The sequence below is a fragment of the Glycine soja genome, chromosome 1, assembly GCF_004193775.1.
Source record: "Glycine soja cultivar W05 chromosome 1, ASM419377v2, whole genome shotgun sequence".
NCBI classification, from domain to species: Eukaryota; Viridiplantae; Streptophyta; class Magnoliopsida; order Fabales; family Fabaceae; genus Glycine; species Glycine soja.
In genome coordinates this window covers 1,595,047-1,612,114 of record NC_041002.1, presented here as the reverse complement: position 1 = coordinate 1,612,114, position 17,068 = coordinate 1,595,047, and the positions used below count along the sequence as shown (strand labels likewise).

The 17,068-nt window shown below is 30.8% G+C and overlaps 1 protein-coding gene and 1 pseudogene across 3 annotated transcripts; one reads left to right on the top strand and one right to left on the bottom strand.

The window, feature by feature from the left end:
• Positions 1-6,073: 6,073 nt before the first annotated feature.
• LOC114408666 (UDP-N-acetylglucosamine transferase subunit ALG14 homolog) lies at positions 6,074-10,277 on the bottom strand. Of its 3 annotated transcripts, none has more exons than XM_028371798.1 (7): positions 10,050-10,271; positions 9,267-9,369; positions 7,907-8,130; positions 7,683-7,822; positions 6,745-6,891; positions 6,603-6,662; positions 6,074-6,499 (listed from the first exon to the last, which is right to left on the bottom strand). In XM_028371798.1, the coding sequence occupies exons 3-7, from the start codon at positions 8,082-8,084 to the stop codon at positions 6,323-6,325; spliced, it is 702 nt and encodes a 233-aa protein (XP_028227599.1). In that variant the 5' UTR covers positions 8,085-8,130; positions 9,267-9,369; positions 10,050-10,271; the 3' UTR covers positions 6,074-6,322. The 3 variants fall into 3 exon arrangements, with proteins under 3 accessions (XP_028227599.1, XP_028227606.1, XP_028227611.1); XM_028371810.1 differs by having other exon boundaries at positions 6,330-6,510; positions 10,050-10,277; XM_028371805.1 differs by lacking the exon at positions 9,267-9,369 and having other exon boundaries at positions 10,050-10,272.
• A 4,329-nt stretch (positions 10,278-14,606) lies between these two features.
• LOC114408656 lies at positions 14,607-16,243 on the top strand (annotated as a pseudogene).
• The last annotated feature ends 825 nt before the right edge of the window (positions 16,244-17,068 follow it).

Genomic DNA, 17,068 nt, shown 5'->3' with positions numbered 1-17,068 from the left:
AGATTTTGTTGAAATCCTGAGATATATATACTTGAAAACAAAATCAATAATAAATTAAACTCAATCAGTATAGCTTATCCTTTGAAACATTAATTAAACTCAATAGAAAAAAAAAATGACACTCCATCCTCAAAAGTCGTGGGGAGAAAGAAGAAAAGAAAAACGCATGCATCATGTATAACTTAACCAATTGTCTTTTAACTACTAAAATATCATGGAGTAATATTGAATTTGGGAACGTTAAAAGCAAATTGTATCCTAGCGGGTACACGATAGAAGTGGGGCAAAAATCGTGAAATGGAATTTAATGTATGTAAATTGGAATACTGACATGACACGTTAGGAAGAAGAATATTGATGTCCTTGGTGCTCTTATTAGGAGTGTAGAAAGAAATTAACTAAGTGCATGATGGATCTTGATCTTGATCTTGATCTTGAACAAACATAAAGTGATGATAATTATAGTAGTAATAATGAACATGCACAAATAGTTGAGCGATTCAAGTTGGGCTAGCAATAGTTGTTGGAAAACTTTAATAACTGATAGGCAACCGAAAAATTGATGCTAATTAATGCAGTTGTGGAAACTGATTGGGACTAGCTGTCACGCTTTCAAAAGAAACTCATCTATATTATCCTCTATATTTACCTAAATAATTAAATTCAATTGGTAACTTAGACATCTTTGGTTCCTTCAACAGAGTCGTGTAATGCTGTTGGTGGGGATTCATCATCGTGATTCTGCTACGTATATACACTAGTATGTTGCTTTTATGGAGTTTAATTACGCCACATACGCATGCAGAAGATGAATATATTTAGTTGAATATTTTACAGTATTCTTTTTGGAGATTTTTTTTAGGGTTTTAAAAGCATATACTCCTGTGGTAGTAAGGTCACGAGGTGTATTGTATTTGTTGGTAGAATAGAGTATTAGTCTTGGAGGCATATTGGTCAAAAGGTGGCAATATGCCTTGTTTCTATTTTGTCAAATCTTTTGTAAGACATTTTGGATTTAGTTTGGTACACCTTCTGCTACAATTGAGTGTTTAATAATACATCAGTTGTCTTTGAAAAAAGAAGAAGTAGAAGATATACACACGCCCACTCAGACTAAAAAAATCTAAAAATTGAGAAGACAATAGTATGAGAATCACAGTTAGGACGTTGAAGCTAATAATTATAGCTTATGAGAATCACATTCAAAATATGAAAAATCACACCCAAAACATGAAACCAAATATGTTAAAGATTGATTTGTTATTGAGCACAAAATATATGTTATAATTCCACTTTCTGAGAAGGAGAAAATTTTTGCATTCCTTTATTTTTAAAAATTCTCTATATTCTGTATTTCTATGTCCTTAAAAATGGAAAGAAAAATACGTTTTCCATTCATCTAAATACATTCGAGAAGAAAATTGCCAGATGTTACATATTGGTTGAGACAAAAACTAATCAAAACAATAATAGTTCTTGCATCCTGATTGTCATCAATCATTTAATCTTCACAGTGCGTGAAATCATTGTTCATTTAAAAATGTCTCACGAGAAATACGTGGCATATGTACAGAGTAAAGACAGACAATTCGTACTTTATTTTCAGTCAAGCTAAAAAATAATTAAAAATGCCCAAAAAATAGTTTAAACCCTCGGGTTAGTTAATTATTCCGGATTTGTTTCCTTTTAATTTAAGTAAATGTGATATAAAAGAAGTTTCATACCATTCATCATAAAAAAATGTATTCCTTAGGTTTAACACTATTAAGGAAGTTTTTGTTAATTACAAAACTTATATTTTTACTTTTATTTTTCCTCTTTCCTTTCATTTCCCTTGAGGATCCTAGGTTCAACATTAAGAAAAATATTTATGATGTTAGGCATTTCACTTAAAAATTGATTATATTTTGTGATAATGCAAGATTTTTATAATATTTTTTTAAAATATCAACAACTTAATAATAAAAATATATCATTTTAAAGTATTTATAATTTAAGAGATTTTTAAAGATGTAGAATAAATAAACCTTGAATAATAACTTAATAATAACCTTTGTATTTTTCTAAAAAAAATAACCTCTCTGTATCTACTTTTATTTTTTAACTAATTAAGTCACATATTTATTTGTTTCATATAAGTTTTATAAACATTTGTATCAAATCAAATTAATAATTTTTAACTAGTTTTTTTTATCAAAGGACGTTTTTTATTTTCTTAATCTCTTTTAAATCATTGCTCAAATTTAATTCTTCAATCAATAATAAACACAATGAAATGTGTATGTGGAGCCGATAAGCTTATAGTTTTTGATAGTTAGATTCTTCAATGCGGATGCCAATATATTTCTATAGATTTATGAAAACAATAATAATCTTATAATATAATGATAGCAACATTTTATCAATATTCGTACTTAATTAAGTTTTGCTTAACTAACCATTTTTGTCACTCCTCAAGGCCTCACTAGATCTCAAAGTCTTAGAACAATCCTTGTTAAACAGAGAAGAAACCATGACTCTTTTCTCAAGCTAAGGGGAGATAAGAATAAAATTCCTTGGTGAAACAGTATGCCAATCAACATTAATTGCCATGTGCAATTTTCTCGCAGAGAATGTGCAACATCTTGCTTTGGTATCGCCGTCATTTATTTACATGGTCCTTTCAATCATGTGGTGAAGATGATGATTATAATGATGTTGTAATTTAAAATCACTTTGCACCTGATGAAGTCCCCAGATCAGTCCAAGAGATCACTCTTGAAAGATACCTAGCACATTGTAGAGCATATGTACTTAAAAAAAAAAAAAAAAAAAAACACATGCATCCTCGATGATAATTATATTAAAATTGGATAGAATTATTATCAACGATAAAAATTTTCTTAGAAATATTTAAGATAGATATGCATGTAAGATTTGAACTTAGATCTCTAGTTAACTTGAAATATTCATATGTCATGGCAACTCAAATCAGAGTTTCTTATATAACAGTAATAGTAAATAGAAACTTATAAGTGAGTTTTATGTCATTGGAAAGCAATTGCGTAAAACTTACTTATTGTTTGGGTTGCTAATAAGCAATCCGTTTTTTTTTTTTTTTAGGAAATGTGGGTCACCTTTTATTTATTAAAATATAATATTTTTTTCTCCTTAGAAATATAATAGTATTTGTATATTGTAGGATCAATTTGGAAAGGTTTAATGAGATTTCTGGTTGGAGGAAAAAAATAAACCAGTATGTCTTTGGTTTCTGGTTGTAAAATTAATTCTAATTTTAATATTAATTTTGAATACATTTTCATATGTTTGGTTTCATATTTGAGGAGAGTTCAAAATTAATTTTATATTTAAAATTGATTATGAGTTAAGCAGCTTTAATAGCTTCTGGGTTAGATCAAAATTTGTGTATTAAATTTTATTCTTAACTTAATTTTATAATAAAAATATTCAAACATTAATCACATTACTTCAAAATAAATTTTAATGTTCATCCAAACACACTAAATTGCTTAAAATAAAAATATGATATGACATTGTTCCTTAAAATAAAAAATGTGATATGACATTATAAAAAAAATATAAAATATTATTAAAAATGTAATAAAGAAACTCTAATGATATTCCCTGAGTTGATCCACTATGCTCAATTGCTCAATAGTTATAGGGCATATGTATGTCATATCATCATCACATCTATTGATCGTATATAAACAGCATTTGTATTTTAATTCTACTGCATTTACAAACTTGAGAACAAAAGTGGCTAGTAATTAATATTTGTCATATTATTTAACTGTATATATAATACAAGTCATGCCCAAATAGCTAACTAGGTTAGTAGAGTCCAGCACTGCGAATTTATGATTATGTAAAGTGGGTCACATATTTAGGTTCCATTCATCATGTCCAAAACAGAAGTATGTATAAAGAGCTGTCTTCTTAAAGTTCCATTCTGTTTGTATGAAGATTTTCTTAAAATCGGCAGCTTGTAGCATAAATTGTGTGGGAGAGCATACAGTTTTTTTTTTTTCTTCTTTCAATAGTAGGTAAAATTGCTGAATTTTTAAAGTAAAAAGAAACCAGAGAAAGGGGTAGTCTGTATAGGCCTTCAATCAACAAGAGACTAGAGAGCAGAGAGACCTATAGAACCATTGCGATGTGGGCAAATGTGGACAAGTATAGTCTTGCCGTTTATTTCAAGACTATGCATTTATAACTGAATTTGAATATGTTTTTAATCATTTAGTATAAACTATTCATTGAATATCAGAATATCAGAAGGCGTGTGAAGATGTTCCCATTCAAGTTAAAATTTTCTGGCTGCTATAGCCTTCAGTTTAGGGATCAACCACAGTATTATTTTTCCCCTTATAGTAAAACTGGCTTTTTAAGGCGGCAAGTTTGGCTTGTTCATTTTCAGATTAACTTTTCTCGTAGAAAGGGAAATTGTTGAAATTGGAGTAACTGATGGGGATGTATGGGCCTATGACTAATTGTGGATGTGATATAAATAAGAAGAAAAGATTCAAAATCAAATATTTTCAATCAAAATAAGATATTGTTAATCATTGCTAGAGACAAAGGAGAAAATTTCTAGTATTTTGTAAGGTCGTGCTTAATAAGCAGAAAATAAAAGAATTATTTATAAGTTGTTATATTTTAAAAAGAATATGTTAACAATTACTTGAGAATACTAGTTAAGCAATAAAGAGTAAAACAATTAAGAGAGTGTAACATTTTGTTTTCGGTATATTGAAAGGGTAACATTTAGTGTAACATTTTCATCTGATTTTCAATAAATATTTTTATTTATGAATTATAAAATGTCCTAAGTTAAGAAATTAATAAATAAAATATTTATGAAAATTTTGTTGAAAATACATTGAAAGTCATGATAAGAATATATTAGAAATACTTCCTAATAAAAAAATTCTATTAATTATTAACCAATGCCATTAAATATCCGTTAACATTTGCCTTAATTTATTTATCGATTTCCTAATTAGTATCTTTAGACATTCGTTTACAAGATTCCTTATGAAAAAAAAATGAGGGGAGTTTGATTACAATTACATACCGCACTTGTTTTCAATTAACAAGGACATAAATTAGCCAACTGTTTCCATAAATGTTTTGAAAATGTCACTTGCAGAAGACTGCTACCATAATTTCGAAATGCAGTCCATGACCTTGACATTTGTCCACAATTTTTCTGTAACTTCAGTAACCATAACACAAACGTTAGCTTTATCCAAAAAAATAATTTAAAACCTTAACCCTGCTCAAAAGATATAAAAAAACGCGTTGGGAAAGGGAAACCACACGAATATTTATAAATAAAATTTAAATAAGGTTGTAACCATCAAGAGAAACAAAATCAAATAGAAAACAGCAATAAACCATAAAAACTTCAGCTAAGTAAACTGTACAAAACTTGTTTGATTAATCTCACTTATGTTGTATTTGGTTGAGGGAAGAAGAAGAGAAATAAAGAAATAAAATGAGTTCTATACAAGTCTCACTCTTACATATCTAATGATCTACTTTAATTCAAATATTTCTTTTTTATTTTCATCTTCTCTGTCTTTATCATCTCAACTAATTACAACATAATGTATATAATCATTCTATTGATTCTAGTAGGCCATGATTTACCAAAGTGGATCCATTACTCCAAAACCACATTGATATAGATGTATAAGCTAAGACAACTAGAAATAAACTGTTTCTGCACTAGCCACTAATGCACTTTGCCCTTTTTTCCATTTCTCGTTAAAGAAAAAGGTACGTCAGCTTTAAATGGAAGTTGATGTAACACTTAGTTTCTTTATTTGAAGCAACTGCCTAATATGAAAGAGAGAAGAGTAATCTGCAGCCTAAAAAAATTGGCAAAATCCAACCAATTTTTTAAAAAATTGTAAAGATGCTTGTTGGATGAAAGACTGACAGAAATCAATAATATATCTGAAATAAAGAGTAATACCAATTTGGTCTAACGAATATTCCCGCCATCAAATTAAGATAGCTAGGTGCTACTTAACAAGAAAAGCATAGAAAGTACGTGATACTACTACAAAGAAAATTTTTAAAGTTTAGTAATTAGTAGTTATCAAGAAACGGTTTCACATCCAACAAATTTGTATGTAATCGAATATCTTAATCTTCTTATCTTCCTTTGTCCTTTTGAAAAAACAAAGAATAGCAATCAATTAACCTATAAAAACACTTTAACAAATGCAGGGAGAACTTAAATATAATAATCAATACAACCATGAACCATGGAATGCAGCTTTTGCTTAATGATATTAAAGGAACCAATTGGTTACATGAGTCGACCAGCATAGGTAGCTCGGGGATACTGTCGTTGCAGCTGTGGCCACTGAACAAAAAGTTTATCAGCCATCCGCAACTTGTACAGGAGCAGGCCTCTCAAGGAGAGCCTTCTCACTCTTGCGATACTCTCAACGTAGAAAATTAATGACCATCTGATTCCCAGTACCTGCACAGAAGCTTGAACAATTTCAGTAGAACCATAATTTATCAAATGAAGTGGATAAATGAAATTATGGAAATGATAGAAGAATAAGGAAGGGAATACGAACCTTAAATATAAATGCAATAGCACAGAGGGGAATGCAAGTTCCAGGTCCATTGCAAAGTATCTGGACAGTAGCAATACAGAATTACCTCAAATTGTAACATAGTAAAATTAATAATAGAAGCAAAGAATGATATACATGGTACCACTTCAGGTCTAATTTTAATCATTAGCCATAGCGCATGCACCATTGCAACAAAAGTAGTCCAAACGGAGGTTATATATGATTGACCAACTTCTCTACTCCGATATATCTTCATGAACTGTGCAGTATCAGTGACCCTTGTTGCATTCTGCAGTAAAATCTATTTCTGATCAGCATCTGTAAACCAGCAACAAGCAGAAGTGAAATTCAAAACTCATCAAGCTTCAATAAAAATTAACAAATTGCAAGTATGTCAATAGAAGAAATAGAAAACAGAAAAGGACAAGTTAGATAGATATATATTGTCTATTTCCTGTCCCCAAATCTGCAACTGGCAAAAGTTTGAGATTAGCAAACCAGAAAGAATGGCAGAAATCAGCAAAACAAACTATCGATACCATTCAAAAAATACAGATATTTTAATTTAGTATTTAAAAATAATTTCCATCAAGGATAATGGCAGATGATTAAAGACTACAAAGTTCTTGTGGCAATAAGCTATTATTAGATTCCTAGATACAGTCATGTAACAAAACTATAAAGCACCAGACAGCATTGCTTTGGATCTACCTATTCAAGCAACAGGTTGAATCATTAGCAGTAGTCATGTTTATAATCATCAGTCAAAGCCAATTATTGTGACATCTAAATATACAGGACTTCAGCCCATATACTATCTCCAAACAAAGAGTTCCATAATTTTCCTATAATTATCAAATGAAAGCATAGACAAAGTGTTGAACACCTATTTCTATAGCCATTAACATATTGATCCATATGTTGCAATAAAGGAGCACCAAGTTAAAAACTACCCAATTTATATTTTAGAACTCCCCCTCACCCCCACCAAAACACCCACACACACACCAAAGAAAAAAAAAAGAAAAATATAGTTCATTGAATAAAAGGTACTTCGAGAGACATAGCAAAAAATAGAACCTCAGCAGCCAGGGAATTCTCCAACAACTGAGCTTTTTGAAGACTCATATTATCAGTAGCAGCAGCAATGTAGAATCTTGGATTAAACCTACCTTTCTGTAACACTGCCAGTAGATTAAGCATCTCAGCAGTATGACCACCTACAGCAGATAAAACTATAAATTTGTGGAATTCTCATGAAATGTTTTGATATGGATGGAAAAGAAGGAAAAGAAAGTGCAAACCTGATCCTAAAATAATAAGGGTACTAAAAGGTTTTGAAGCCCTTTTGCTCAAGGGCTTGCTGCTACAGTATAAGACATAAAGGAGACGAACCAAAATCAAGGAGACAACAAAAACAGCACTTGAAAAGACAGCAATTGAAGATATGCTAGAGAAGCTGCAGCCATTGCTTTTATCCATCAGAGGTAGCTTCAAGATATCAGTCAGAGCTACACTTACATCTTCACTGCAGAATTCAGGAGAAAATAAATGTTGTAGATAATATTAGTTTCATAAGCATCTATTTATACTTACAAGTACATAACTACATATATGGAAAAGAGAGACGCATTGCTAGAACAGACACTGCATACAAGACTAGATTTTCATACAAGTGTACTAGACTAGACAAAGGGCAGAAACAGAAATACAATTAAGTGTACATACACAAACACACACATGAAGTTAAAACTTGATGCATGATCTTGCCATATCAGATTACTCATCCTCTTCACAAATCTCAGCCACCACACCCCTACCAAGCGTGAGATCTTTAACTATGGACAACACAATCCCCTGTAGATTAGAATCTTTGCAACTGGGTTTTCTTTTACCAAAAATGGGCAACCAAGCCATTTGAAATCCACATAGGAAGTTGGTATGCATAATCTATGACTCCAACAGTGGCACTGAGGCTCCATTGAACCATTTAATTTCTAGTCTTTCTCCTATAGATTCACTAATATTCATTCAGTCAAAATTTAGAGTAAACAAACAACTTGGTTCATAAACAAGACATATAATATAGGGACAAATTCAATGCTTCAATGTTTTAAGTGCACTACTAATTGATCATTTAATATTAAAGGCAAACCTACACAAAGTTGCAGCAAATGGAACACTACTCCTCCAATGGCCCCGTTAATTGCTGTGCCGGCTTTTTTTAGTGAACATGTCATGTGATTGATTTTTTTGAGTTTTAACAGATTAAGAATACAGAAGGACTAACAGGTGGTGTGATAGAAACTGGCCTAACATGGTATCTTACAAAATAAAAGAACTAAATCAGTCACTGAAATATATAGTACCAAATTCACCTGGCATGGCCTATATGTTTCATGTATCAAATTCACTGACTACTATTTACCGGGACAACAATACCAGATAAATACAGTAGCAGACAACCATCTGTTCAATACCAGAAAAATACAGAAGCAGAAAAATTCAATATGAAACAAGCATACATACACTTTATACAAGCCATGGTACAAAAATAAGAGAAAAACAAAAATGAAATTTCCTGCATTTTTTCAGCCGAGATGAAAAATACTATCTCTTCAAACTTCAAATCACATTTATTAGGTTCAGAGGTCACAGTATTACAAATTGCTACGTGAGGGAACTGTCCAATATCAACAAATTCAGTTTGCACGCAAGTGATTACGCGTGGAAGGGATTGGAAGAGATTGGAGCTGGAATTTCCTCACTGCAAAAGTATCAAAGAAGCAATTCAGAGATTAAGGAAGGAAAAGTTACAGAAGGTGGAGGCTTAATCATTAGTATCATACCATCCTTTCAAACTAAAACGCATTTGGGATCGGTAAAGGCCGAGAAACAAGTGAAAAAGGACAAGAGGTAAAACGAATAGGAATACATTCAATACAAGGAAGGATAAAGTGGAATATCCTAATTCCTAACCTTCATAACAAAATTTAAAATTGTCACGAGAAATTTATTTTTAACAAACTAAAAATGTTATACCATTAAAATAGAAAACAAATTTCAACCAACAACGCGAGTGTGTTAATAACTCCTAACTCTGTATTCCATCGTAATTAAGAGATCAAATAACTCTCATTGCACTGAATTTTAGCATAACACTATTCAATTCAAAAAGAGATTACAACGAACAATGCGAGTGCGTGTCCAGGCAAAGTGATTCCAGTGAATAAGACCAACAACACAATCCTCAATTCAAATCAAGCAACGATTCACAATCTCGGTATTTAAAACATATAACAAGAAGAAGGTAATAAAAAAATTACGAATAATAATTTACAAAAAATTAAATTCCAGTAACAAATAACAGAGCTAGAAATCTATGAACGTTTTACCCAAACTATTCCAATACAAAAATAAAATACATTATAAAGATGCGGATCTTACCGAAGACGATGTTAGTGGGATTCATGGCGACATCACCGATCAAAGGCTCGGAATCGGTGAAAGCGACGTAAGACGGCGTGGGACGCCTCTGTTCTATACTCAGATGACGATAATTTACCAAATCGGTGTAATTTCCTTCGAAATTTATAACACTGGTACATGTTTCAGAAATTTTAGCGAACTAGTCAAAAGGTATCAAAAAGTATATTTAAAAGGAGGATATCCTTCCTTGCAAAGAAAATGAAAAGGAAAGAAAAAACCTTTTTTTAATAAACTAGCGTAACAATTAACGTTTATCAACGTAAAAATAAAAAAATTAACGTTTAACAATAAAAAAAAGTATTAATTTGAATTGATAACGTTAACCATATACTCCTCGTTAGTTGTTACATTAAAAAACATAAGAGATATTTAACATAAAATATATTTTCTTTTTAAAAATTAAATTATCTTTTATTATTTTTGTTTCCATTTTCCTAAATAAACTTTTTTTTCTTTTTGGATTTAGTATACCAAAAAGGATGAAATGTTTGTTCTACCTCAAGATTTAGTATTTGCGGCTCTGGTAGTTTTTTCTTTTGAATAAATAAATTAAAAATTAATTAAGAAAATACAAAAAACTATAAATAGTATTTACTACTTAACATGTATATTTTGAAATTTTAAAATTTAAAAACTTTTGAATCCACCATTGACACATTTTACCCACAAGGGCTAACCTTTTACATGATTGAAGACTATGAGCAAGTCTCTAGAAGTTAAAATAGAAGCCGAATACTTCAACGACAATATTGGTTCTATCTAACTTTGTTGAACCTTTTGAGGTTTACTATGATGTCTCTTATCAAGGTTTGAGTTGCATATTGGTGTGTAACATAGGAAGGTTATAGCATATGCATCTTGATAGTTGAAGATGTGTGAGAGACACTAACCTACACATGATCTAGAATTGTTGTGATGATATTTGTTTTGAAAATATGAAGACATTATCCTTCTGAAGCAAAGGTTGATGTGTTCACTGATCTCATGAGTTGGAAGTATTTGTTTGGACATAAGACAAATATGTTACATGGAGTTTTTGAAAGACTATAATTTTCAATTGATGTATCACCTAGGCAAGACAAATATAGAAGTGTATGCTCTTAATAGGAAGATAATTCATGTGTTTGCTTTGATGGAACAAGAGTTAAAGCTTGTGAAAAAGTTTAAATATCTAAATTTATATGTAAAGATGGATCATGAGCACTTTAGTTGTAATATTTTTACATTTGATAGCAGCTTTCATGAGATCATAAGGGAGAAATAATTGTTAGACCCAACTATGTGCAAAATGAATGAATTGTTGGAGACTAATAAATGCATAGACTTTAGTTTGGAAGATGATGGTATCTTAAGGTTCATGATTAGAGTTTGTATATCTCGGGACTCAAAAATAAGACAACTCATCTTAGATCAAGGTCAAAAGAGAAAGTTTGATTTGCATCCAAGTACCATGAAGAAGTTATATCATGGTTTGTTGGGGTTTGGTATGAAGAGGGATGAAATAGAATATGTGGTGACTTGTATGACTTGTTAAAAAGCTAACAACATCAAAGGTCTAGTGGTTTGTTGCAAACCTATGAGATAGTATCACCATAGATTTTGTTGTGTTTTCCTATGACAATAAAGGAGTTTGATGTTATACAGGTCATTATTGATAGGCTGACAAAGTGTGCTTACTTTTGACATATTAATATTAACATTAGGTATTTTCTTTAGAGATTGATCCAATTATACATTAAGAAGGTTGTGCTTTTACACTAGGTATCTCTGAGTATAACATCTCATTGGGATTTAAGGTTCACATTTAATAGAACTTACCTAAGATATTAGACACAAAGTTATGACTCAGTTTTACTTACAACCCATTGATGATCATTCCAAGAGGATATTTTAGTCACTTAAGAATGTGTGTTTGAATAACCTTGATAGTTAGGATGAAGTTCTACCTTTGATAAAGTTCATCTACAATCAATGACGGATCCATAATTTTTTTTAATAAGAGCAAAAAATAGTCTAATATTTTTTAAACAAAATTACTTAAGTTTTATTAAAAATGATAATAAAATTTAAAAGGATAAAGTGGGTAAAATTAAGATTAATTTTTCTCTTTTATATCTTTTACAACTATTTATATTTATCTTATTAAAAAATTATCTTGTGGCAACAAAATCTATTTTTCTTATGAGAGAAAAAAATATTTATTCAATATATTCAAGTAAAAACTTTATGGGAACAATCGCTCCCACCATGTAGATTTGCTAGTGCCTACAATAATAACTTTCATGGGAGTATTGGGATGACATTGTTTAAAGCCTTGTATGGTAGGAGTTGCAAGACATTCGGTATTAGTAACAAGATGGTGAAAAGTGATGTTTGGACCTAAGTTAGTACAATAAACGATAGAAAAAGATATAGAGGATTAAAGAAAGATGAAAATTGTCCAAAGTCATTAGAAATCATAGGATAACAAGCATATGAGACCCCTTGAGTTTGAGGAAAGTAGCCATTTTTTTCTTACTAGTCATATCTACTGTTGAAGTAGGCAGGGCAATAAAATCCAAAAAAAAAATCCCTCCTAAATTCATTAGACCCTACTAAATTGACTCCTAAATAAAGTAATAAAATATGTGATTCAAGGAGATAAAGATATAAAATGTTGTATAATTTATTGTAAGAATTGTTATGAGAACATCACTTTTTTATTTATTAAAGATGTCTCTAAATCAATATTTTCTTTGAAAGTAAGTGAATTTCGTGTTTCAGCAATATTTTTTTGATACAATCAGTCAGTTGTGATGCTAAAACAGTATTTAGATCCACAAGAAAGTTAACAAAAATAACTAATCAATCAACATGAAAAAAGAAATGGAAGCCCTCGTCGCAAATTAACACAAGGATCAGGCTCAACTAAAGCAACAGTAAAACATTAGTGCAGCCTTGTAATTACACGTCAAAAAACACAATTTAAGATGTGTCAGAACAACCTCATCTCACATAAAAAACAATTTGAATCTTTAAATGGTCCGTTTAATGGTTAGGATAACAAAGGATAATTATCTTATCACATTATAATTCATTATTTATTGTCCTAATAAAATATGATAACGTTATTAAATCACATTGCTATAATGTATTTGTTATCTTAAGGAAAAAGATAGGTTACAACCGACAAGATATGATAAAAATTCTATCTCTTCTTTTTTTATTTTCTCTTTATATATATAATTATTATAAAAGCAAATTATACTCATTTTTTTCTCCTAAAGTTAAACTTTATTATATTTTCATCCTTCCTCTAAAATCATATTTCTTTTGTCTTCCTTGAATAATCATCGTTACTAATGATGTTAATTTTTTGAAATGTCCTAAGAACCCTTATCACTCTTGTGCAAGTGTGTTCCTAGCTCGAGTTAACATCGGATTTCCCTTGTGAAAACACCATCAACTCACTCTTCATCTCCCCGTCAACTCCATCGCCTTTGTCAACCACAATAACTTTGCTAACATTGCCTCCTTCGATATCATCTATGACCTCTTTTAGTGTTGCAGAGACCTCACCAATGATCAATACTCTCGCTGTGTGTCGCATGCAGTCACCCATCTCTGCAAATTCTGCTTCACCTCTTACGACAACACGTTGCAGGTCGATAACTATTTTGTTAAGTACGACAATGCCACCTTCATTGTGGTCGAGGACGTGACGATGACGCCACTAGATCCTCACTTCTTTCTCCCTTTTCTCGTTAGTTATTTTTAATAGTGTTAGTAGGTTAGGAGGTCAAAGTATAATGGAGGACAAAAAATCAAGAAAGTCTTGTATATGATAAAAAAAAAGTGAAATTGAATGTAATAAGCACTAACCTCAAGAGATATGAGTGTAATTTGCTCTTATCATATTATTCAACCTATTCCATAAATAATATATATATATATTATATTTGTATGAAAAATATATCAAATATATATAATAAATATAACATATATACATATATAAAATAACAAACTAAATATATTAAATATAATATGCAATAACATATTAATTTATATATATATATATATATATATATATATATATATAATCAGTATCATTTATATAGTAATAATAATTTTGACACATAAATGCAATTAAATTATTAATTAAAAAATTTAAAAATTAAATAATCATTATTCAAATATTTTTTTAAAGAAAAATATTTTCCAAAAAAATATTTGACCAATTTAAAAACGTATATACTTTTTTATAATTATAAGAAAATTAGTTGCATAAATAAATTATAATTTTTCATAATTTAGTTAAAATATTTTTTATAATTTTTGTAATTTATAAAAATAAATTAAAAGTAATTTTTATAATTTATAAAAAATAAATTGAAAATAAATTTTTAAAAATTAAAGGTAATTTAATAAAATAATATTTTTAAATTTAAATATATCCAATTGTTATGTAATGCATATCAAATATTAAATAGAATTAAAGTTTATCATATTCTTACCGTTCATTCATGTTTCATCATATTCTATCTTAAGAAGAACGGCGATGCCGTGATGGAATTAAAATTAAGATTAAGATATTTTACCACTAAGAACAAATTAAGGTGCCAATGCAACGCCATAGTTCACACGCGGAAGACTCCTCCTTCACTCCAACCCTTCTTCTCCTCACCACAACAATTTGGGCCCACCAAACCACCCGAACTTGCAATACTGTGTCGCCAACAAGCCCGAACCGGGTCCTTCTTCCAAATCTCACTCCGTGGTAGAGGAGGATGTGATTGCAAGATGAGGTAGAAATAACGCTGTAAAATCGAAATCTTATATCACTTGGTTTTCCGTGGATTTGTGACATGATTGATTTGAACAAAAAAATCAGAATTAGAGTTTCAGCTAGTGTTTTGTATTAAAGTTAGGACCAAGCTTAGATATAATTGCTTAGGTGTTTTTGTTCATGTTCTCCTATACATTTTAGTTTTACTTTGGTAATCTATGTAGATATAATTTCTTAGGTGCTTTTAATAACGTTTAGTAGCTTCATTTCGGTAATCTATGTTAACTTTTACTAGTATTATGCAATTTGCTGAGGTCAAACTCTAATTTTGATTGGAGAACAACACTAACAACACTTAAGGAACTGCGTTCTAAGTTTTGTAGATTAATAGCTAGAACTCGATTCTCATTGAAAATCAGGAAGGAAAAAAAAGAACACTTGAGAACTTGATTTAAGTTTTGTCGTATTGATTTGAAGCAGAAGTATTATGGCACTTGTGGTGGAGTCAATTTATGGAGAAAACATTGTCAGCCTTGAGAGGTGGAAAGGCCTGCGTTGTTTACAGGTGTTGCTGCTGTAACCTAATGATACAGTTTTGACTTAAGTTTTGATACAATGCAGAGTCTCTGAAACCTAATACTGACTCTTTTTTTTTTTTTTGCCCTTCCCCAGATACATATACACGTTGATGTTTTGGGTGAAATTGCCATCACTGCTAACTTGAACTTTCTCAATCAACTTGAGACTGTAAGCAGCAATTTAGATGAGTTCTTATACACTTTCAAAGTCCAATATATACCACCAATTGTTATGACGTGTTTATTACCTAAGTCGTACCCAAGCGACCAACCACCTATTTTTACACTCTGTTAGAACTTGTGAAGATTCTGAATCTGTGCTGCAACTTGGATTCAATATGGGAAGTACAACAGGGGCAGGAAGTGATTTACCCTTTGGTAGAATGGTTACATGGTTCTTGTCTTTCTCATCCGGGATTTGATGAGGAAATCATGCCTTGGGCCTTATGGCATGAATCATGTCCAGGATGAGCATGTTATTTCAGGAGCTAAATGCATTGATGTTGATATTCCTTTTTTACGAAGTTACAATGATGAGAGACGCAACGAGAACTTCCTCAAAGAATAGCATGATTGTAACATTTGCTTTAGTGAATATGCAGGTAGTTTCCTATTTATGCCTGATAATTTATACACATTGTTAGTCTTCAAAGGAAAGCCTGACTTGGTCTTACACAAATTTGCAACTAATTTTGAATTTCAGCTTATACCATTACCATCACAATTCACAACAGAGTTACCTTCTCTTGTTTGGACTTGGGACTTTATGTCTGTTCATCACTGTTTATAAATAGTTTCTTTAAACTTCATTGTGGTGAATCATTAACAGTTCGACTTATCGTAACAATTGGTGCTTTATTATTTGGTAGGCTATCAATATACAAGTTTTATTTTGTTCTAAACTAATTATCCAAGCATGTACATATCTGACTAACCTATGCTAGCTTATGTTGTAGTAGACTAATGTGAAAATTTTCATTTTGTTAAATGAAACCACGTGTTTGGCTTGTTTTGCTCTAAATCTAATTCATTGCTTCATGCCATTTCAATCCTGATATTGCTTTTGACCATATATTAAATCCCTTTACAGTCTTTGCCCTTGTTGTAAAATGGATCTTACTCCTTGCCTATTCTATATTTTTTTGCCCCATCTTATGGACTTTATAATTCTAATATTCTATATGTGGAAAAGCTAATGCTATACCACAATAGAGTTAATATTAAACATGGTTCTCATGTCTGCCACTTTACCAGTCTCTGAGTTTATCTGGTTACCATGTAAGCTTTTTTTTTGCCTCAAATGCTTGCAGACCTTTGCCCAGATACATGTAAAGGAAGGCACTGTTAGTAATCTTCAATGTCCTGAAGCAAAATGTGCATGTATGATTCCTACTGGCCTTTTAAAACCCTTTCTGGATGACACAGATTATGAGCGCTGGGAATCCATGATATTGGAAAAAACACTTGCATCAATGTCTGATGCTGTTTATTGTCCAAGGTGTGAAACACCCTGTATAGACGGTGAAGACCAGCATGCTCAATGCCCAAAATGCTATTTTAGCTTTTGTACCCTTTGCAGGGAATGATGCCATGTTGGCATAGCATGCATGAGTCTAGATATGAAGCTTCAGATT

What these genes read in the sequence shown, in the direction of transcription:
- LOC114408666 (XM_028371805.1), bottom strand. Translation starts at nt 8,084, where the DNA reads ATGGATAAAAGCAATGGCTGCAGCTTCTCTAGCATATCTTCAATTGCT. An exon ending in CCTTATTATTTTAGGATCAG is followed by an intron (nt 7,823 to 7,906) that starts GTTTGCACTTTC and finishes TATCTGCTGTAG; the next exon opens with GTGGTCATACTGCTGAGATG. An exon ending in AGAATTCCCTGGCTGCTGAG is followed by an intron (nt 6,892 to 7,682) that starts GTTCTATTTTTT and finishes ATTTTACTGCAG; the next exon opens with AATGCAACAAGGGTCACTGA.